Source organism: Dipodomys merriami, unplaced genomic scaffold (assembly GCF_024711535.1).
Source record: "Dipodomys merriami isolate MVZ:Mamm:240054 unplaced genomic scaffold, mDipMer1.0.p SCAF_29, whole genome shotgun sequence".
In the NCBI taxonomy this organism is placed as follows: Eukaryota; Metazoa; Chordata; class Mammalia; order Rodentia; family Heteromyidae; genus Dipodomys; species Dipodomys merriami.
This window is the reverse complement of record NW_027204381.1, coordinates 11,769,213-11,792,779: the sequence shown is the minus strand read 5'-3', so window position 1 is coordinate 11,792,779 and position 23,567 is coordinate 11,769,213. Positions and strand designations below refer to the sequence as shown.

The following is a 23,567-nucleotide window of genomic DNA, read 5'->3' as shown; positions in this document are numbered from 1 at the left end:
CAGAAAAGTCCTCATGAGACCCTTATCTCCAACTAATAAATCAGAAGTGGCACTGTGGCTCAAAGTGGTAAAGCATTAGAGTTGACTACAAAAAGGCTTATAGACAGCACCCAGGACCTGAGTTCAAGCCCCACAACCAACACAAACAAAATATTAAAGCATATTATAATAGAAACATATGTAAATAATAAGTATATATTTATATTGTATATATACACATGTATATATATTGTTTATATATTATCTATTTATATACTTATACAAATATATTATTTAAATATATATTAAATTAAATATATTGTTTAGATATTATTATGAACATAAATTCGTATAGAAACACTATAAATACATATATGCATGATTATAAATACATGCACACATGTGCATATATGCAGACATGTATATTTTATATACACATACATTTTACATATATGTTTGCATATATACCTATATGTACACACATATATACCTGTGTGTATGTATGTATGCATATATGTGTGTACTTATACATATATATTATTTTTCTAGGGATCAAAAGGAAGTATAGCAATTGGTGCTGGAGATTCATCTGGAAGCATATTTCAAAATGTGTGTGGAAGTGAGTCATGTATGGGTTTGTCAGGCCCATGTTGGGAAGGTTTTGTGAGGGGCTCAGTTCCATCATTTGTGTTTATATCATATCACTTGTTTGCCATAGGAGGAAGTCAACAGTGAGAATTGTCCACTTCCAAATCCTGGAGTTAAGTCTCTGAAAAAAATAATCATTGTATCTATGTCTATCGGTTGTCATTCTTATCTATCACCATGGAGATGAATGTCTGCAACACTCAGAACATATGATAACCACAAACCGAATCGACATCCAGAAAGTCCTTCTATATGTCTAGCTCTGGTCAGCTTTGTTTCAGTTTGAAATACAGATACTTTGTTCTTTTTAGTGAATGTCAAATGAGGCATATGGAATAAACACAGACTTGGCTGTCTTTGGGAGCTAGTTCTCTATATTGAGACTCAGGAACTTCTCAAATCGCAGAAACTCCATTCATTTTCATAGTATCGTATACACATGGATGACTTAGATATAAATAAAGTGAATGAAAAATAAGAGTGAAGCAGGTATTCTGAAGCAAGAGTGACAGGAAGGGAAAATAGAAAGTTATTTATTATTCTCAAAGTGACTAAAGTGGAAAGGTTGATGAGAAGGAGAGAAAAAGAAAGCTGTCACTGAATGATATTACCATCTGAGAAAAAAAATAGGATCCAAACAAATGGAATTTGACTCATCCGTGCAAGTTTCACAGAGCACGAAAATGTCCCTTTAAGATTTTCCCCGTAAGCCTTTTGCTGGCTGGGGGATTTTTCCAGAGCAAGGGAATCTAAGTTCAGGAGGCCAGGGAATGCTGGAGGGGGCGGGGGGCGGGGAGGGTTTCTGATGCTTCGGGCTCTGAGCCTGTCAGTTTAAAAAATGAAAGTAATAGAAAAGGGGCAAAGTGGCATTTATCATTCTATCTCTCCAGGCTCCTGTCTCTTTAATCAGCTAGCCTGATTTGCCCAGTAAATGATTCCTGAGTGTGTGTATGTGTGTGTGTGTGTGTGTGTGTGTGTGTGTGTGTGTGTGCCCGCACGGCATGTGTTGTAGCTCTGTCAATCCTTGGATTAGAACCAATGATTGCTGCTTGTAGGAGGGCTGTCCAGGGCCAGATTGTACAATGTGTCTCAGTGCCAGAGTATGAGTGGAGATAATTACGGAGAAGTCAGACTCTCTCACACCCTCGGCTTCCTTGTGGTGTCCTTCAGCAAACACACTGGATTAAAATCTCTTTGGATGAGCTTGAGGACAACGCAGTGTATCTAGGAAGAAAAAAAAAAGGAAAGAAAAAAAAAAAAGCCCGAACCTGACAAAAAAGAAGAAAAAGAAGAAGAAGAAGAAAAAGAAAAAAAAAGAATCATGAAAACCATCCAGGCAAGAATGCACAATTCTCTCTCTTGGGGAATCTTCGCGGGGCTGGCCGCTCTGTTTCTCTTCCAAGGTAAGAGCTCGGTATTGATTTGCCTATGGTAGACTCGGGATTTGTAACAGGGTGCTTTAGAGACGATTCGCAGAGTCCGAGAGTGGGCTCTGCTGCTAGGTTTTGCAGGTGGAAGCGAGAGAGCATTTAAACAGCATGGCTGGGACTTCATTTTCCCGACCAGGCTGTGAGAATATTGATTGGATTCTAGCTGCTACCGGAATGAAATCGGGGAATGTATATGCATAAGTAAAATGTGTCTGCTATTCTTCTCCTCCCTAGCTATGTGCTGGCTCCCTGGCTTTCTGTCCATATTTTTTTCTCATTTACACAGCAACAGCATATATGAATGCAGGGGCAAATTACTGATGGATGGGGAGGGTAGTGGTCTTGAAAATGCGATGCTTATACTACTGGGGAAGAAATTGCAAGAAGAAACTTTAAATATCGGCCAGGGAACTTGCAAAGCAAGGAGCAATCAAGAGGAAAATGCAGGCTGGAAAAGAATCAGGTGCCTCTTAGAAGGTAGTGGTCAGTGATCTGGCTTCAAGGACTGAATGGATTTCCTGTGATGATGGTGGTGGGTGGTGAACAACTGGGTTAGTTTTGAATGTGTTTGGGGGTATGTTTGTGGTGGTGGTAGGGGGTCGAGCTAGGGGGTGGAAGTTGCAGATGAAAGAGAGTACAGGCGCAGCCCAGGCTCTGAAAGTCAGGAAAGCTTTTCTAAGTTGAAAAGAGAGAGGAGCAGGAAGAATCGAATGCTAATTTTCTGTCTGGGAAGCAAAGCTGGGGGTTGGGGTTCCGAGCCAGGAGCCAGCCTAACTCCTTGGCCACTGTGAGATGAGATGTTTGCAAAGCTGGGCTCAGGTGCATTGGGAATCTTCTCTACCTTGAGTCTATTTGCTGCACTATGTAGTCCACCCGCCCCTGCCCTAGCCCTCCCTTTCATTCCAGCAGCAGAATTAACGCTCACCTGCTCATTCACACCCATCCTGTATTTACAGGCTTTAGTAGTTTATCTTTTTCAAATTAAAGATGCCTGAACTCACAGGGGTTGAAACAGGCAGAAAAACTTTCCCTGTGTGGTCCTAGAGGACTCTCCAGGAAGAGAGGATAGGCTAAGGATAGAAAGAAGGGAAAGAGAAAAAGCAAAAGGAAGGGAGGGCAGGGAGGGAAGGCTGGAGGGGGGAGGAAGAGAGGCAAGGCTCAGTCCTATGCAGTTGTATTCCCTGAGGAAAGTTCTTTCTGGTAGAAAGGAATAGATGGGGGTCCCACCCACTTTCCTTTTCCCACTGCAATAGAGAAAACTCAGCATCGTGTCCTGTTCTGAACTGGAGTCCTACTGGCTCCTGTCTGAGCTCAGCCTTTAGGGACTGCCACTGTCCTCCTCAAGGTAGAGAAAGCAGTCTGGGAAGAATTGAAGGTGTGTGCACCTTGGCTGGGGGCTCAAGAAGGAAGGAATGGGGGACAGAGGAAGTCTGTGGATGACAAGGAAGTCCAGGGTGGAGGATCTCGCAGGGATACTCATGAATTGTCCCCTACTGCGCTCAATCCCAAGGGGCATCAACCTCTGGCTTTCTTGCCTCTCTCCTGGGGCTACCCGTGGTGTAGGAGTGAAAAGAGTCAACTTAGAGGCATCCTTGGTTGACTTCTCTTACATAATGTGGAGCAGGCATCAGAGTATGCATGTGCGTGTGTGTGTGTCTCTCTGTGTGTATGTCTGTGTGTACTCGCGCTTATTCCAAGTGCACAGGGATGCTTGCGGTAAGACTAGAGCCCTAACATTGGCTGTGGGGACACTGACTTCAGGACCATTAAGGCACGGAGTAAAGGGGGGTCACAGGGAGGGAGAAGAAATGTCCCAACTCCTCAATAATTGCTGGATAATTGCCATCTGTCCCAGAATCCACTTTTTATAAAATCAATCTGGAGGCAATGACCAAGATTCTACCCTCCACAGCCCCTACCTGCAAGCCAGGAGCCCCAGGGCCAAACTTAATTTACATATAAATTAGCATACTCTGTGATCTTTTTTTTTTGTATCAGAAATTAATTCAGGGAAGCATAGTATTTGCTCACACTCTGAGTTGTTGCTGCATAGATAGAGAAGTAGAGATGTAAATTTCTGTTGTGTTCCTCTCTTAGAATGGGGGAAGGGAGAGGATCAAGGGTGTCTCAGACCTGGGTCCATTCCATCAAATCTTGAATTTCCTAAGGAGAATGGTAGCTTTATTTGTGCTGGCCACATCCAGTCGGCTCTAAATGGGCTTCAATGTGTCATGATAGAATAAGGCTGCCCAATTTTAAGGCAGCTAAACCTCCCCAGAACAACCCTCTCCCCCCCCCACCCCCACAATACCACATGGCAGTTGGACACAGCAAAGATGATGTCTGTTTTCTCTTTCAGAGGAAGGAAGTGGAGTGTGCCAGCTATCTCTTATCAAACTTACAGAATTATTGAGGCAGCCCAGGTCTCGCCTGCGATAATCCACCCCTATTGCTTTGACCCACGGGACTAGTTAGAATGCAGCACACATTCCAGTGCAATTTTTTTCTTCTCCTCTGTTTTTGTTTTAAACTGACTCTTCCTAGGGCTGCTACTTCCTGGGTTTCCTACCTCTTGAAAAGGTATGTGGTGCTAGCAGGGTGGAATAGGGGCCCCTTCCCTGCCTTGCTCTCCCCCCCTCCCCACGTAACTAGCAACCATGATCCAGCTTAGAGCAGGAGGGAATTTGTGCTGGGTATCAGCGCTGATTAGTGCGGCTGCAGCTGCAGGGAGGGGGTGATTAGCTCCCTAGGGCTCTGGCCCTGAGATTCACTGGGGTTGATTAAGTAGGGGCACCTCTCTCCCAGGAACAGGAGCTGTCCTTTTCAGCACACTGCCCATCATCTATCAGGAGATTCTCTGAAAGGCATGGCTGCGTACGCAGTGGCTTTTCTTTTTCTAGAAATCGTGTGGACCCTCCTCCTTCCTGGGACTTATTGTTCCTTGTCACACCTCTAACACTTTCCAATTAGCTTGGTTAGATTTCTCTGGTGCCTCTTTTTTTCCCCCATTTCTCTAGCCTCCCTTTATAGCACACACCCTACATTACTGGTGTAGTCCCTAGAGACACTGGCCAGAGGACAAGAGAGAGAAGACTAAGTTCACATTCTCCTGTGCTCATTGTGGAGGACATTCATGGGCCCTGTGCAAGTGGGCTAAGTTCCAGTTTCAAATGGTAAAAGGATGGGCAGTCATGCAGTAGCCCAAGCTGAGAGACAGTTCTGAGATGGGTGAGAGACAGATGACACTGTAACAGTGCTCACCACTGTAATAAGTTTGGGATGGTAGGATCTGGGGCCTCATGTGGGCACTGCGGGTACTTTGGAAGCATGGCTAGAACACACCAGGGAAACAGTGGTACTTGACTGTCATGCTTAGGGCTGCCCGTGGGGCCTATTTATGGCCAGGTGTACAGGGTATTACACATAAAGCCTGCTCCATCCTTCCTGTCTGGGCAACACCTCGCTGGTCCTCTCAGCATTTATTCAAAGGTACAGGGCAGTGCCAGCTAAGAGCAGTTGGCTGTGTTGCATAAAGGCCATTCTTGGAATTGCAGCTTTAGCTACCAGGTGTGCAGCCTCATTCTGGTGCCATTTCTTTTTTTCTTTTTGTTGGTGCCAGGTGTTGGCACTTGTTGGCTTGCTTGCTACCACTTGAGCCATATCTCCAACTTGGATTTTTGCTGATTGCTTTTGGAGATGAAGTCTTTGTAGACTTTTCTGTCTTAACTGCTTTCAAACTGTGATCCTCTGGATCTCAGGCTCCTGTAGCTAGGATTATAGTTGTGAGTCACTGGTGCCTAGCTTCCATTCTTTCTTGGTCAGCTTTTCCTATTTTCCAGGTATTGATGAAGGCATCTTGAACAGTGTCTTTCAAATGTCTCTCTTGGGTCCCTGGAGGAGGTGCACTCTGGCATTCTCTGGGGTTCTTCTTGCATGTACCCTGACAGAGAAGAAGCTTGGTGCCCCATGCTGCTCTGGTCAAGTGTCATGAATGGGTCAGACATGCTGCTATTATTGGCTTTTGCCATGGCCTATCCCTTGGGAAGCAATGAACCCTCACCATATTCCAAGGAGAGGCAGGAGGTATGAACCAATGTGGGTCATGTGACTCTGCATGCTAGAGAGATTCCCAGTGTTCTTGCTGGCCAGTCATGGTAGGTACCCTCTGCCAGGATCAGAAAGCCTGGGATTTGGTTCTTCTCTGAGATTATGTGGTTTGAAGCATATAGCTCATTTCTGTCCACCAACTAGGAAACAAAACTTGCCCTCTACTGAGCCTCAGCAGAGGTCTGTATCTGTATGTATCTGAGCTCCTATTTGCCTATGTTTTCTATAGGAGGAAATCTTCCTTTCTTTGAGCTTGTCTCCCTACCTGGCCGCCAGGCCGGGGAGCGACTCCCCTGGGTGTTGTAAGGACTCATTAATGCTTGTAACACTCCAAACATGTGGTGCTAAGTGGAATTCCATGCTGAGACCAGTTGTATTTATGGCGCTTACTTCCTTTCTGCTCTATTGGCTTGTTACATGTTTACTTTATGTCTAAAGTCATTTGAAATTCAATAAAAACAAATTAAACATAAAAAAGGAAAACATGCAAACAGAAGGTAGGTGATGGTTTACAGGCTGGCCACAGTGTCATCTCAGAGGTTCATGCCAGTGGATTCCAAGTCCTGGTGGTAGATATCATTTTCTTGGAGAACACAGAGGGAGAACACTTCACAAGCCCTGACACTTTCTACCATTTCCTTCCCGTTTTTTCTCTCGGTCGTGGGGCTTGAACTCTGGGCCTGGGCGAGCTCTCTACTGCTTGAGCCTCAGTGCCACTTCTGGTTTTCTAGTGGTTTATTGGAGATAAGAGTCTCATGGACTTTCCTGCCCAGATTGGCTTTGAAACATGATCCTCAGATCTCAGCCTCCTGAGTAGCTAGGATGATAGGCATGAGCTTCCAGCATCCGGCTCCCCCATCTATTTGTAGTGGCTATGACAACAGCTGCAGGAGCCATAGCTCAAAGGAGCCTTTGAGAAGCAGGGGAACAGGAGGTTGGAGTTTCAATGGGGAAGTAGAAGGTGGAAGCGGGATTAGGAGAAGTTAGGAAAAAGAAATGTCCTCTGGGTCAATGCTGTTACATGGGAGGTAGAGATAAAGAGCATCACAGTTTGAAGCCAGTTGAGGCAAAAACTTAGGAAGACTATCTCCACCAACAAGCTTGATATACTGGTATGTACATGTGGTCCCAGCTATACAAGAAGCTCTGAGGATGTCAGGCTGAACTTGGCCAGGGCAAAGTTGACATGAGACCTTATTTGAAAAATCAAGATAAAAACTGAGAGTGTGGCTCAAGCAGCTGAGCACTTGCCTAGGCAATGAGTTCAATCCCTAGTGCCACCAAATAGATACTGTTTGCTTCAATTATGATATTTGTCAGAAACCTCTGAGGGCTTTTTGGTCTCTTTTCTGGATGTATTTACTTATTTATTTCCTTATGCAACCTTCTGGGTTAAGCCTATTCTTACTATTTCTGCCAATAAATACTGAAATTTCTCCACTCCCCAGCTTTCTCTCTTCCTGCTTTCACCCCTATTCTCAGCTTTTTCCATTTCTTTTTTCCTCCCTCTTTTCCTCTTACTTTCTTCCTTGCATTTTCCCTCCTCTTCTATGGGAGAAATAATTGATCAGTTGACAGATCTAGGTCAGGCTAGCAGGGGTGGCTCAGCTCCATGAAGGCTTGCCTAGAAGGAGGGGAGAGTCTGTCTTTCCAAATCACAAGGAGCCAGGCCACAGGGTAGAGTGGGAGGATGGGGGAGGGCCAGCCAGCCGAACATGGTGAGTTCAGCTGCCCTCATCCAGGGTGTCTGGGATCGTATTGATTACAGCGTCTTCAGCCATTTGGTCTCTTTGACACTCTCATTTTCCATACCCGATTTATCTTTGCCTCTTTTCTGCTTTCTTCCCCACTCCGCTTTCATACTCTGCATGTTCCCATTTTTCTCTTTCTTTCTACTTGTCTTGCCTTTCCTCCTCCATCCAAAACCATGACAGGTGATCACAGGCTCTCCCACTTAAGTCATAGGAGAGAAATGGCCTTTTGTTTATTTGCAAAAGGAAAACCAGAAAGTCTGCCAGAAGAGCTCTGTAAGTCATTTGCAAACTGCAAAACAAACCAACAAAGATTCACATTTTCATTGCCCAGAACAGAGTATTTCAAGAGACACTGTCAAGCTAAGGAATCAAATATTGGAAAACACATTCTTCAGATCTGTTACTGAGGATATCTTAGGTTACTAAATTTGATTTTTTTTCCTAAGCGTCTGTGAAAGTATTGGGCTTGGCAGTCATAAAAGACTAACCAAAAGACCAGTTGATTTGGGCTGTACTTTCTTGTTCAAACTCATTTTTTAGTGGTACTTCCTTGACTCATCTCAGAAGTACCACCAAAATCTAACCTTAATCCAACAATCTATCTAGTTGCTTCATTGCTTCTTTATTTATTTCTTGGTTCAATCACCAACAAATATCTATTGGGTGTCTACTATGGTCTGGGCATTACTTTACATACTAGGAATATCACAGTGAAGAAAAGCAATTAAAAGTTAAGACCGAAGACCTAGGGTGACCTCCCTGTTTTGTCTTGGCTTGAGCAGCAGTACCAGAAATCAAAGTGAAGATTAAGTAACAGCCTCTGGTCTTTTGTGCAAATGAATCAGTCCTTGTGTAAGCTAGGGAGCACTTGGAAGATGCGCTCTGGCTGGATCTGTGCCACAATAGAACAGAGATGCTACCTTCCATTCTTCATGTCACTCCTTGCTCAGGAAGCCCAATGTGTCTTCAGTTATATGCAAGATGGTGAAAGCTGATGGGCATCATTTGGCCTTGTCACTACTTTTCTGTGTCATTGAGTCAGCAGCAATTCTTAACACCATGACCACCCAGTCCCAGGAAACTATCTCCTTTATGCCCTAATGTTTGCATAGGGTGGAGGGCCAAAGAAGATAAAGGGAGAGCATTTGAGACAAGACCAGGCAAAATTCTTCTTCAGGCAGCTAGTTGGGTGAGGTTGCTGCCAGCCATACCTAGGATATATGGGATTCATACTTACCTCTTCTTTGAGACCCCTTTTCACTTGCGACATAGTCAGCGTACCCTAATATAGACTTCCTAAAATAATGCAAAGGCTACATTTACAGAAGGAAAGGGTAGTCATTTTCTTGTGCCATCTTCTTTTAATACATCAGCTTATATTTCCAGATCTATGCCACCAGACAAGTGAAGTGTCTCAAAGGGCAACTTCAGTGCATTGCCAGATTCCACAGTGGTGGCAACATTTATTCTTAGCAATTACCTTTTGTTTTAGTGTGTGCTTGTACTGGGGCTTGAACTCAGGACCTAGATGCTATCTCATAGCTTTCTTATGCAAAGCTGGTGCTGTACTACTTGAGCCAACAACTGGTTATTTTGGAGTTAATTGGATATATCTGATGAACTTTCCTGCCTCAGTTGGCTTGGAACTCTCATGCTCAGATTTCAGCCTTCTGAATAGCTAGGGTTACAGGAATGAGCCACTAGCACATTGTTCAGCAATTATCTCTTCATAAGATCCATGATCCTTCCAAATCCAGCACCCTAGGGCAATTCTTCTTCTCCTGAGGCAACCTCACAATTCAGAAGGTCTTCAGCAGGTGGGTGCTCAGAGAGCACTTCTGTCCACATTTATTTGTGGTGCTCTCCATCTTTAAACTGGCCATTCTCAAACTTGCTATACCACAGAAACAGCTGGGCAGCTTTACAAAGATGCTCAGATCCAGACCTGTCTCCAACTAATTAGGGCAGAATCTCCTTGTGATGTGGCCCTATGTAGACCTTCTAAAATATCTTCTACTGGTTCTAACCTACCATGGGGTAGAAAACGATACCTAACAGCACACCTAAAAATATTCTGTAACCTTGAGTAAAACAGATCCTGTCCATGGCCCTCCCTTTTGCACTCTAAAATAAAAAAGAAAAATTGGATGAAAGGAGGTTGGAGTTTTGTTTCAAGTTGCAATGCTGCAAGAACGTCTTTGAGGAGAGGCATTGATAGGTGGTGGCAGGGCTAGAAGAAAATATTTAGAACATTTGTGCATGAAAGAAGCTATAAACATAGTCACATATGGGCCAACAGTCAGATTGTTCAAGTGATATGTGTGTGTGCATAAACAATACAAATTATATTGTATGTGTTAAGTATTTATCTGTAATGCAAACTAGGGTGCAAGGAAAGGGTTAAACAGTCACCGAATTTCATGTGGAGGGAATGAGGAATGAAAATAACTCTCATGTATTCATTCATTCATCCAATATTTTGATGATACTAAGCATTAAACTCAGAGCTTGTTGAATGTTGAGTAAAGTGCTCTACTATTTGAGCCATGCCTGCAGACATTTTGCTTTTAGTTTGTCTTTCAGATAGAAGTCACAATAACTTGGTCTACATTGGCCTTGAACTATGGTTCTCCTATTCCTGCTTCGGCCTCACTTCTGCACACTATAGGTGTGCGCCTCTACTCTGTTAATAGTGACTCTGCATTGATCCAGCTCTGAGACTTCACCCAAGAGCAATTCAGGAGGCCTTTGAGTGAAGGTCAAGGATGAGTGTGTTGATGCTGAATTGGGAGATCACTAAGTGATGATGGGCTATAGAAGAAAATGAATGTTAAGAGTCAGGATCATGTATTTCTCTTCAACTGAGATTCACTTCTTTCTGTTAGTTGGCTGTGCTGCCTCACTGCTTTTCTTTTCTTACGGGTAAGAATGAGTCATACCTAGCATCATGAATTAGGCAGAAGTGATGCTGGCTTTACTCTCCAAGCCAGGTCAGCTCCTGCAGTGCGTGTGGGAGCAAAAACTTGTTTGTTGAGGTTTTATGGAGTCAGCAGATCTGAGAGGCACAAAGGGGAGCAGAGTGATGGTGCAGATTCTTGTTAAGTTTAGACACTGGACAACCCACACAGCCATTTGACTCCTCCTTAAAATTCACCCTGCTGTGTTAGACAAACAAGGGGCTTTCGAGACCAGTGATGTGAGCCCCTCTCTTGGAGCTCTGAGACTCCACAATGTACCTACAGGGGTCCTATCACTAGTAATGGACATTGTGAATCTCTCAGGAGAGCTCACTAAAGTGGACTGTTGGAATTCAGGAAGACAAAAAGATGAGAAAAAGAAAGAGATGAACTAGGAGAAGCTTCTACCTTCTTATAGATTCTTGCAATTTTCCCGGGATTTGGAGAACCCCTGTATATAGTAAACTCACTTTATTCACAGGTTTATCACATGCAGTTTTGCCAAGGACAGCCATTAAAAAAGGAATAAATAAATGATTCAAAAGAAATTAAAAACAAAAATATTGAATTCCTGTTGGCATTCTGTGTTGCTCAGTTGGTAAAGAGAATCTCTCAGTTCTGAGTTATTGCCGGTTATGTTTAAATTATTTCATGGTCGCCTGTTTCTCTGCTCTTAATTTTGTAAAAATAGGTTACTGGAAATTTTGTCTCATGAACTCAATACTAATTTATATATAACGAAAGCAGGGTTTTGAGAAAAGGAAGGAAAGTTTTATTAATTTTGCTAGGCCAAATAAAGATTTTACTTTAAAGCTACAATGCTGATTCTAAGGAATAATCTAATATTGGATCTATTTAAAACCAGCCCAGGAACTCAATTATGGAATACATGACAACGTGTTCATCCTAGGCCAATTATGGGCTTTTCTTGGCTCTTACCTCCCTGCTTATTGTTTTACTGCACCATGTCCTGAAACTACAAATGTTAGTTATCAGAAGTTTACTCATTCCAAATGCTCAAGGAAAGCTAAGGTGGAAGTGAGGGAATTGTCTAGTTTATTTGAAAATAAAACCAAAAAGCTAGCATAGAAAAAGGTATGCATAATTATCATTCTTGTCCTGGGATTCCAAGGTAGTTACAGAAGAGGATGGCTCATATCATAGATTAAAGTAGAGGCTGGGATGCCAAGCTTTTATCCTGCCTTCGGTTAATCTGTAGGTCCCACTAAGGAGTTAGGGTTTTACTATTACAAATGTTCCTCCCCAAAAGCAAAGGTAAAGGTGAATATGCTCCATTGAAATGATCAAGTGAAAACTGGAGATCGGTTGAAAAGTAACATGTCTTTAAGAGAAAGTAGGTGGTATTATGGGAAAAATGAATTAAGTATCCACAATACAGTGGGTGCTGAGCTCTGTGTTTCCTGAACATTTTCACATTTTCCTCTAGAGCCTTCTACCTAGAACTATATACCCATGGATACCAAGGATTATGTGTCTGATATGCAACCCTTAGTTGCATGCTGGGGCTAGACCTATGGGTCCAAACTGAGGTTGGGACACTTCCTAGTTTGAGACATGTGGCAATTGATAAAACTATCTGACTCAGTTCTAGTCTTTAAGTGGAGATAATTATAGGACTGCTATAAAGATTAAATAAATTAATGCAGATAAAGTTGTATACCACCAGGAACATAATAAGTATCCAACAAATATTACCTCAAAACATTATTACTACCCATATTATTACCTGTACCCCTGTGTAGACAGGACAGGTAAATATTTTCTTCAATATGGCTGTATCTCAGATTTTCAAAAATTTGATACCCTTCCAAATATTTCAAAGTTTCCCTCTTATTTTCTGTGCAGCCAGCCATAGAAAGGGTATTGATTGCTCTTTTCTAGTTATTCTGGTTATCCCTTCTACTTCTTAATGTATTGCTCTCCACATGTTTCTGAGCAGCCCAATATACTACCAAAACATGGAGTCTTCTGATTCCAAATTCAAGCAGGATGAAGCCTCACTGCCTCAGAGGGCTCTGGCCTCCGTTTGTCTCTCTTTTCTAATTCTGTGCACTCCCTTCTCCCTGCACTCCTTAAGTTTTCTAAGGTTGTGTTCTTCAGACATACACTCTTCTGTCTTTGTCTTTTTCAAAAATTCTTTTTTTTTTTTTTTTTGGGTCCGGTCGTGGGCCTGAACTCTGGGCCTGGGCGCTGTTCCTCAGCTCTTCAGCTCAAGGATAGCACTCTACCATTTGAGCCACAGCGCCACTTCCGGCTTTTTTCTTTTTGCTTATGTGGTGCTGAGGAATCGAACCCAGGGCCTCATGCATGCAAGGCAAGCGCTCTACCACTGAGCCACCTTCCCAGCCCTCAAAAATTCTTTTTATAATTCCAAAATTAAGGCTCAGAACGTCTTCAAAGCCCTTCATTCTCCCAGTATGATTCCCCTGCACCTGTACTTGCTTTTAGTATGTTAGTGAAATTCCTTCCCCTCCCAGACTGTGAGTTCAGGAGATCAGGGGCTAGCATATAATTTCTAATATTCCTAGCACATTTGACATGATAGCTGGGACAAAAATAATGTTCACTGTTATAGAAAAAGAAAAAGAGAGGGAGAAATAAAGGCAGAGCATAAAGTCTGGGATCCTGATGGGTATTCAGTGGCCATATGACTTTGAGGACTCCTGGAGAGATGTTATCCTATGCCTGTGTTGATTCACTATGGATGGACTAAAATATAAAAGCCTAACTTCAAAATTTATCCTCTATAAAATGATCCTATTAGCTTCAGCTCTGTTTCCCTGACAATATTTTGAGGGACATTAAACATGTTGTCCCATAAATGAGTAATCCTTCCTGTCTATAATTATAAACTATATGTTATGGACAAATAGGTAGTCATCATTGTGGAGCTCAATGTTTCAGAATAAAGTTACTCAACGCTGGAAGTTGCTATTCCAGTGGTGACTAGATGAGGTCAGTAAAGAGGATGAAAGCCCAAACTTGAGTATTATAACGAGGTGAGTGCTGGTATCAGAAGGAGCAATGGAGACAGGGAAGACAAAACCAAAAGGAGAGAGAGAGAGAGAGAGAGAGGGCTGAAAAGGAGTATGGAGTATTTCTTTCTTGCTTCTTCATATCTAGTCTCATTCTCACTTTATCCTAAAGCTTTCCACTAGGGCATCTAGCTCTCCTTCCAAACAGGTATTGTGCAACTTAACCAGACTTGTCAGAAAGTCCAAGCTTTTTCCTCACTACATCTGACACAGGCATGAGCATCCAGAATTAGATGAACCATTTTGCTAATGCTGAAAAGAAATAAGAATTAACTAGTAGCTTTTATGTCTCTTCTTCCTTTTCTCTGAAAACTTCTCAATAGGATTTAAATGCCTTATCACCATTTTTATTAATTTGTCTAATGCCGAAATAACTTAATTATAAAATCTAAAGCTTTGTGTCTTTCTCCTATCTCTTATTGTTGTAAGATACCTTGGGAGTTCCTTTGACCAGCATCCCTTCCAAGGCAAAAGCCCTACAGATGCCCAGGTCTGACTGTTGAACAGTTTTCTTGTATGCAGCAGAGAGTCATCTTTATTTTGGAAAGAAAACAAAACAAAACAAAATGAAAAAAACATCCAGGTGCCAGTGGCTCATGCCTGTAATCTTAGCTACTTGGAGGTTGAAATCTGAGAATCACAGTTCGAAGCCAGCCCAGGCAGAAAAGTCCCCATGAAACTCTTATCCCCAATAAATTACTCAAAAAAAGCTGGAAGTGGCACGGTGGTTCAAGTGGTGGAGCACTAGTCTTGAACACAAAGAGGCTCAGGGATAGCACCCAGGCCCTGAGTTCAAGCCCCAAGTCTGGCAAAAAAAAGAAAGAATAAAAAAGAAACAAAAACCAAACCAAACCAGAGATTCTATTGTGTGAGGGCAGCTGAAAATAACTGAAGCTAACACTTTTTTTTCATAGTTGATGAACTATGTGGGAAAACACTCATTATTCTAGGTCTTTCGATGCTTCTTCAATGCCGATTCTATCTTTTCTCTTTACAAATGATGTTCTTCATTTATGAAAATTTAAGAGCATTGTTACTCCTTATAACACTCATCTCCAAGATTCAATTATAGATGGCTACATGAAGAGGCATATGGACTTCTCATGGTTACCATTATCTGGCTCTGGTCTTGTAATACAACTGAAGGCAAGATTACTGGGTAGGGTTTTGAGTATTGAATTCAGGTGGACTGTGCTTTCTGACTCTTATTATTGTTCTCTTTTTGCCTGGGAGACTGGCACATTGACTGCTGGTAGGTATAGGAAACAGCATGCAAATTCCACCACCAACAGCATACATCAAGGATGACAAAGAAGGAAGCCTTCAGGTCAAACCACATGGACTTGCTGTTTAGTGAATCAAAAATGACTGTCTATGGACAATTTCATATAGCTCAGTCTAATGGAGGGAGCTCAAGTTCAAGATGATAGTAGTTGTACCAGCTCTGGAACACATATTTCATACTTATTGTAATTTGCAAGACAAAAAAGATTAGTTAATTAGGTTTCTTTTACTTGCAGCTCAATTCAATCTTAATGCCCTCCCCCCTCTCTCTCATTCTGCTCATTAAAACTCTCCAAACACATTATCTAAAACATGGATTCTACTGACCTCTCATGTTCCTTCTTTTTTTTAAATTTTATTTTATTGTAAAGATGCTGTACAGAGGGGTTACAGTTACATGAGTAAGGTAATGACTACATTTCTTTTAGAGTATTGTTACCCCCCCTTTGTTTTTCTCCTACCATCCTTTCCTTCCCCCACTTCCCTCACTCCTCCTCTTCCTTACCCCCAAAGTTATAAAGTTCATTTCCAACATAGTGTCTTGTGAGTATCATTGTTGCAGTGGTTCATCCTGTGTCCTTGTTTCAGCATTTTGTTATTCCCTTCCCCTCCCCAAATTGGATCAATGTATATACAAGATGCAAAATGCCAAAATCAAATACAGTGACAACAAGGAATATACCACAAGGGGAAGAACATACAAAAGAAACAAAAATGATGTTAGGGAAATGAACCCTAAGATATGTATTCAAATGTTTTTTTTCTTTCATGTGATTGTTTCTAACACATTTATAAGATTATTTCTTTGTTGCTTATACTGTATGTCCCTCCCCCACAGTATAACCCCTGCTTTCACTGTATTTGATGTCGGTATAATTTGTGGAGGGGAAGGGAAAAAACAAATCGTTTAACTAGGGATACAGGTGGACCCATTGCAACAATGACATGTACAAGTCGTTATGTTGAAAAAGAACTTTACAACTTTGGTGGGGGGGAGGGAGGATGGGAAAGGATGGGAAGGGGAAACAAAGGAGGAGGCTACAATGCTTGATAAGAAATGTACTCATTATCTTGCCCATGTAATTATAACCCCTCTGTACAGTATTTTCACAATAAAAAATAAAAAAGAAACAAAAAAATACATAGTACATTATAAACAACAACAAAGAAAAACCTATTGTCCCATGGTTTCCCTTATTTGCAATAACTAGTATCTGTCTTGGACAAGCAGAAAAGCTCAAAAGCTATGTACATGTGACCACATAAGATGATGCTAACTGAAATGAACCCCAGGATAGGGACACAAGTGGTTTTATCCCTCTTGCTGTTGTTTTTAATGTATTTATAATGTACCATGTGATGTTTTTGTTTCTTTCCTACATTCTTCCCCCATGATAAAACATTCTATATAAGATGATGTTAAGTGAAATGAATCCCAAGATAGGGACACAAATATCTTTTTGCTTTCTTGCTATTGTTTCTAATGTATTTATAATGTACCATGTGATTTTTTTGTTTCTGTGTATGTTCCTCCCCCATGGTATAACCCGTTTTCACTGTATTTGATGTTGGTGCCCTGCACCTCCTATATACACTTATCTAATTCAGGGAGGGGAAAGGAAAAAAAAACAAAATGCTTAAATAAGGATACAGGTGGACCCATTGTAACAATGAGATGTACAAAACACAACAAGAACTTTACAACTTCGTTGGGGGGAGAGTAGTTGTGGAGGTGGGAGGGAAGAGACGGTAGGGGGAAAACAAAGCAGGAGGCAATAATGCTCAATAGGAAATGTACTCATTACCTTGCTCATGTACCTGTTATTCATGTTCCTTCTTGTGATCATCACAGGCATGGTCTCCAGACCTCTAATTATCCCAACCCTTAATGTTCGAAAAGGTCCTGATAAAAAAAAAATCAGCCTAAAAGTTATTACCACATCACACTCTTCCTGAAATACTATAATTGGCAGAGGACTAATACCTGGGAATATGTGGACTTTATAGTTACGTCAGTCTACTAAATTCTTGTGTAGCTTCTCTTCTTTTTTTAAAAAAATATATGTATCACTATCACTAAAGTTTTCCACAGTCATCTCATCAAATGAGCTTTTTTGCAAGACTTCTCCTATCCTTCCTTACAGTTGATTTCCTTTAAAATTCTTTTTTTAATGTTTGAAGTTTTATTGCAGCTTTGGTTTGTTATTTAAATCCATCAAGATTATTTTTGGCTCTTGATGAGCCATCACCATCAGCTCTGTGTCATCAGGAAGTGACAGAGATGTGCCATCTTCACATCATCTGGATTTATGGATTTAAAAGCCACATAATACATCTGAAGCTATGGCCATGTTCTTATTTAGATTTGTATTTCATCCCTTTCAAAATTATTTATTTAGATCCTATCATATACTAGGCTAAACCACAAAGTAGACATAATTCTTATACTCAGTGAAACAGACAACTCAATATAATGTAATGTGGTAAGGTTTGGAACAAAAGCAACTCATGTTTTCTCTGGAAGGGTATAGATACTTCATGTCAGAGAAGAAACATCAAAGAAGACAGATACAAGTAAGAAGAAAGATGAGTTTACAAGTAGAAGAAAGTATACATGCCACAGTCTAGAAAAAAAATCAACAGTATGACAATTGATGATTTCCAAATAATCTGGTGAAATGGAGTGGTTTTGTGTGGTTTTGAGGAGATGGGGTTAAGGGATGTGAAATGAAGAACAAGAGGTATAGGTAGAGTTGCAGGTAGAGGTCAGAACCCGAATGACTTGTACTGAAGACTTTATATGAAGGGAAGAGGATATGTTGAAAGATTGCATGTTAATTAGAAACACAATCGAATTATATATAACAGTAGTATTCGGGGTTGTTCAGAATGTTAAGAGGGCACTCTGGTGACAATGTGAGAAATGGGTTAAAAGGGAATGACAAGGCTTGAGAAAGGCAGCTTCCAAAAAGATGTATCCAACTAGGCATGAGGGTTGCCAAGATAGACAGGAGGCAGTGAAGAGTTATTGGAGGAAAAGATCTGAGACGTAGAGGTGGAGCAGAAGGTACCATGAATGATAAAGAGAATTAGAAGAGGCTCTCTAGTTACTGAGTGAACAACTCAAAGGTGAGTTGATGAAGGTGGTAATGAGTGTAATTTGGGTCAGGTTGGATTTCCAAGAGGCTCTCCAAGGTGAAATTAGTCAAGTAGATCTGGAACTCTGGAGAGAGATGGAGCTTGAACAAAGGCAGTCTTCAACCCCGATACAGTTAATTACTCAGGGAGAGAGTACCGAATTACAAGGAGGAAGGAGAGAATTACATGGACAGTAATGAGGGCAAAACACTGGTACTTAAAGATAAAGGTTGAGAAATATCTGGTTTTTAAAAAAAGAAAAGAAAAGAAAAACGAAAAAGCACAATGACAAGGGGTGGTGATAACAGGAGGAAATTCAAAACACTGTGATGTCATCAAGGTGACAGGGTGTAAATTGTGGGAAAGAATATTAGTAATCCCAATTGCTTATAAAGCAATGGGTGCCAGTGGCTCAAACCCATAATCTTAGATATTCAGGAGATTGAGGTATGATGATCTCAGTTTGAAGCCAGCCCCGGCAGATAAATCTTTAAGACTCTGGCCTCCAATTAACAAGCAAAAACAAGAGGTGTGGCAATAGTGGTAGGGTGTCAGGCCTGATAAAGTTGAGCAAGAGTGCCAGACACTGAATTCAAGCCCCAACACCAACTCCTCCCTCCTCCCTCCTCCCCCCTCTCTCCCTCTCCCTCTCTCTCTCTCTCTCCCTCTCCCTCTCTCCCTCTCTCTCTCTCTCTCTCTCTCTCTCTCTCTCTCTCTCTCTCTCTCTCTCTCTCTCTCTCTTTCTGTCTCTCTCTCACACACACCCATCTAACGGATCAAGGGATTTTATACTATTACCCTTTGGGAGAGCATTTTGTAGAGGAGCTGTAGAGTCAGAGATTAGAGTAGGATGAAGATGTGGAGTCAGAAATATGACAGTTATTTTAAATAAATTTTTGGAAAGGAGAAAGAAAGAAAGAAAGAAAGAAAGAAAGAAAGAAAGAAAGAAAGAAAGAAAGAAAGAAAGAAAGAAAGAAAGAAAGAAAGAAAGAAAGAAAGAAAGAGAGAGAGAAAGAAAGAGAGAGAGAAAGAAAGAGAGAGAGAAAGAAAGAGAGAGAGAAAGAAAGAGAGAGAGAGAAAGGAGAGAAAGGAGAGAAAGAGAAAGGGAGGCAAAGAGAAAGGGAGGGAAAGAGAAAGGGAGAAAAGGGAGGGAAGGAAGGAAGGAAGGAAGGAAGGAAGGAAGGAAGGAAGGAAGGAAGGAAGGAAGGAAGGAAGGAAGGAAGGAAAGAGGGAGGGAGGGAAGAAGAAAGAATGAAAAGAAGAGAAAAAATCAAAGAAGAAAAGTGAAAGAGAAAAAAACATCGAGGGAAGAAAGGGAAGGTAGTAGGAAGATAAAGGCAGACTTGGGTTTGAGAAGATACTGCTGCCTTTGTAAGATGTGTGAGGCTCTTGTCAAAGCAAGATGCTGATGGTAAGGTTCAGGGGATAAAAAGCAAGAAGAAGACTTGGGTGACCTCTGGCCAAGTGACTCCCTTGGTATATGCAAATGGTGGAAAGGGTAGATCCTGAGCACAGGTGAAGAATACATTGTGAAAGACTCAATTGCACTCTGATTTAAAGCAAGGTAGGAGAAATGTATTTGAGAATATCCATGATGATTGAATTCAGCTCTTATACAATAAAAGCAGATTGAATAAGATATAAGGTTTACCTTTTTTATTAAAAATAACCCAAAACCTAGGTCAGGTGCCAATGGCTCACACCTGTAAGCCTCAATACTTACTCAAGAGGTTGAAATCTGAGGATTGTGGTTCAAAGCCAGCCTGGGAAGGATGGTCTGTGGGACTCTTATCTCCAGTTAACTACCAGAAAACTGGAAGAGTCACTTTGGCTGGTGATAGAACAGTATCCTTGAATAAAAGAGCTCAGGGACAGCTACAACTGACAATAACAATAACAATAATAATAATAATATCATCATCATCATCATCATCATCATCCACCTTGTCTGTTAAGCTGGTGTGTGTTTCCAGAAGCCAGAGTACCGGGCCTTTTTATCACTGGGATTTGTTGTATATAGCTCTTACTCCTGGGTCTAATGTGGCAGCCTCTGTGAGCCACACATAGATAAAGGAAGAGATGAAGAAGGGGTAATCACAGGAGCTGTATATCCTGAAACACAGTCCTGGGGCATGATATTGGTCCCATTACCACATCTAGATGTAGGTAACACTTTTCTAGATGGGAAAGGCATTATCCACTTTGGATGACAAATTCAGGGTCAGCACCATGGGAAAGGAAAGATGAATACTGAGACCCTCGGGATGTTATATGAAAAGGAGAGAGGTCGGTACTGGCCTTGATAAAGATAAATGGGGCTCTTCTGCCCACAGGAAACATATGGAAAAAGCAATTTGATCTTCTTTGTATCATTTAATCATACCTTTTCAACATCCCTAGTCATGAAGGAAACAGGAAACCCACAGTGAGTTACACCTCCATAGTCATTAGGCAGGCTATTATGAACTACATGAAAATAACGTGGAGAAATTGGGATCATGTATATTGCTGGTAGGAAAGTAAAGTGGTGCTTCACTATGGAAACAGCAGGACAGTTCTCAAAAAGTTAAACTGGATTTCCATATGATCCAGCAAGTCCATTCCAGACTATATACTCTAAATAATTGAAAACTCATATTAAAACAGATATTTGTACTCTATGGTTCACAGCAATAAAATACTTGCCAAAAGGTAGAATAACCCATGTACCCAAGTGTCCATCAGAAATGAATAGGAAAACAAAATGTGGTATGTCTATACAGTGGAATATTATTTGACGATTAAAGAAATTCTTTTAGAAAATTTCCAGTGGATTTTTTTTAAATGAAAAGCTGTCCGATTACTCTTTCTTTACATCATTCTTTGTTCTCTGGAGTTTTCAAACATGTGATCGGCCCCCATCTCTTTTCTTCATCTCTTTTCTTTTTTCTAATGCTGGTCTTACTTTGAACCCTTACCCAATTATGATCAGAGCCCAGTGCTACCTCCTTCGTTACATTACCTCTCTATAGCAAGCTATATTCTTCCCTCTAGAGTTTAGAAAACATATGTACATAAAATATGTATGTATACTCTTTACTCATCCCGGTGTTATTATTAATTCACAGTTTAAGAGTTGAGATGTTTCTCTAAGCCTTTATTTTCCTCATTTGTAAGCTGGGATATTCATACTTCACTGGGATGTAATTTTAACATTGAGTTAAATTGCATTTGTACAATGTCCTTTCAGTACATATTGGAAAGTAAAAGCCACAATACTGTACGCGCATGAATGATTAGAGTAGTACTAGAGACTGCCTTTCCCATCAGTCATCCTGAGCTTCTTATTACCTGGGTTGGGAGACTGCTTGTGGGTAGATTAGTCTATTTTCTGTTGCTCTATCAAAGTACCTAAAGCTAGGTACTTCAAAAGAAAAGACTCTTGTTTAGCTCATAGGTTAGAGACTGAAAGTTAAGATTAGGTGGCCCCATTGGTTCAGTCTCTGACAAGGGCCCTGCTTGACTGAATTAACATCATAGTGCATAGTCCATGTTGGGAAAGCATGTAAGAGTAAGAGATCATATGACATGACAGAGGGCTTTAGGAGTCAGACTCACAACCTAATCTTGTGAGAAGGAACTTACTTTGTGAAACCACTATTAATCCCACTTGTGAGCAGCATTCCACAATAACCTAACACTTCCTAACAAGTCCCCCTTCTGTAAGATTCTGCCATATTTCAACATCACCCCACTGATGACCAGGCTTTCCAACACACGAAGCATGTGGTTTAAACACAAACAAAAGTCGAAAAAATTTTGTACCCATAGGGAGGGTACAAGACAAATTGCCGAACCACCAGGACAAAGAAAGCTCAGTGGTGGTATGAGATACAAATAAATGTTATATAATTAAATATGTATCCTCCCCCCGTTATGTGAAGGTTGCCAAATAAAAATAAATCCAGAGTATCAATAAATTTAAGTTCCACATAAACAATAATTTTTATTATGTGTAATGTATACTTAAATTATTCGTTAATTTTTTACATTCAGATTTAATTGGACATCTTTGCCTACTCCATTTTTGTTTTTATCTGTCACCTTACCTTTGACCTGCAGATATTAGAAACTCAGGAAAAATAGCCTGACTGGAATTGGTATCTACCAGGTAAAGATGAGTTTTAGCTGCCTATATATTTACTTTTTAATGGAGATGTATACGATTTCTCAGAAAAGAAAAGGCATGGCTGCTATTTTTTCTGGCTTATTATATTATTGTAATTTCTTATTTTCCCTGTTGGTACTGGAGCTTAAACTCAGGGCCTGGGCACTCTCCCTTAGCTATATTTGTTCAAATCTAGCACTGTACCACTTGAGCCATGCTTCTTCCAAGTTTTGCTGTTTAATTGGAGATAACAGTCTCAAGGATTATCCTGCCTGGGCTAGCGTCCAATCTTGATTCTCAGATCTCAGCCTCTTGAGTAGCTAGGGTTATAGGAATGAGCTACTGATGCCTGGGCTTTCTTGTAAGTTCTATATTAGGAAAGAGAGAGAAAGAAGGGAGGAGACAAAAAGGATGTGAGAGTCACAGAGACTGACACTGAATGGAAAACTACAGAAAGAAAGAAGTAAGACAGTAGTTAGAAGTACCCTACATTCCAGAAAGCTCCACTTTTCCCTTTAAATTACAGAATAGCTATTATGCACCTAGATCCAACTTCCCATTCCTCTGCACAGAAGCATGAAGAGACCCCTATGGAAATAGAGCTCCTTCTCTCCAGAGCCTGACTCCTATTTGGCCTGGCTAGATATCTACAGCCACTCATAACCTGTGCCAGGTAACAGGATGCTGTCTCAGAGGGTGTGACTATATGCTCCTATAGCAGAGGAATGAATGATACGTTCTCTAACCAGACTAGGTGTGGGATCGGCTTGCTGACAGAAAAATTTGCTAGTGCCCCAAATATCTGCCCAGCCTCTGCAAAGCAGCAGCTCTAGCATCAGGAGAGATTTCAAGATTTATTATTTGCCTTGGTGTCTGTCAGGTATTCTGCGTGTCTTCCCACTTCCCATTGTGCTTTTCTGGACCCCTGCAGCCTTGACATGTGTCCCCATCCAAGCTTCCAGAGTCTAAGGAATACTACGTGAAACTATTTCTTTTCTATTCCCTTTCCTGATCCACTTGTGTTTATGTAAATGGCTGGAAAAGCAGTTTCCAGCTTATTTCAGAAG

The 23,567-nt window shown here is 41.2% G+C and overlaps 1 protein-coding gene across 3 annotated transcripts in view; it reads left to right on the top strand.

Moving 5' to 3' along the window:
• The first annotated feature begins 1,463 nt into the window (after nucleotides 1-1,463).
• Nucleotides 1,464-23,567, top strand: part of Ntm (neurotrimin) — a 1,042,577-nt gene continuing 1,020,473 nt past the window's right edge. Inside the window, exon 1 of one of the 3 annotated variants that reach the window (XM_070038345.1) lies at nucleotides 1,464-2,030. In XM_070038345.1, coding sequence (XP_069894446.1) covers nucleotides 1,949-2,030 — 82 coding nt within the window. In that variant the 5' untranslated portion in view covers nucleotides 1,464-1,948. The remainder of the gene's footprint in view (nucleotides 2,031-23,567) is intronic. The other 2 variants (XM_070038346.1, XM_070038347.1) reach the window with 2 other exon arrangements.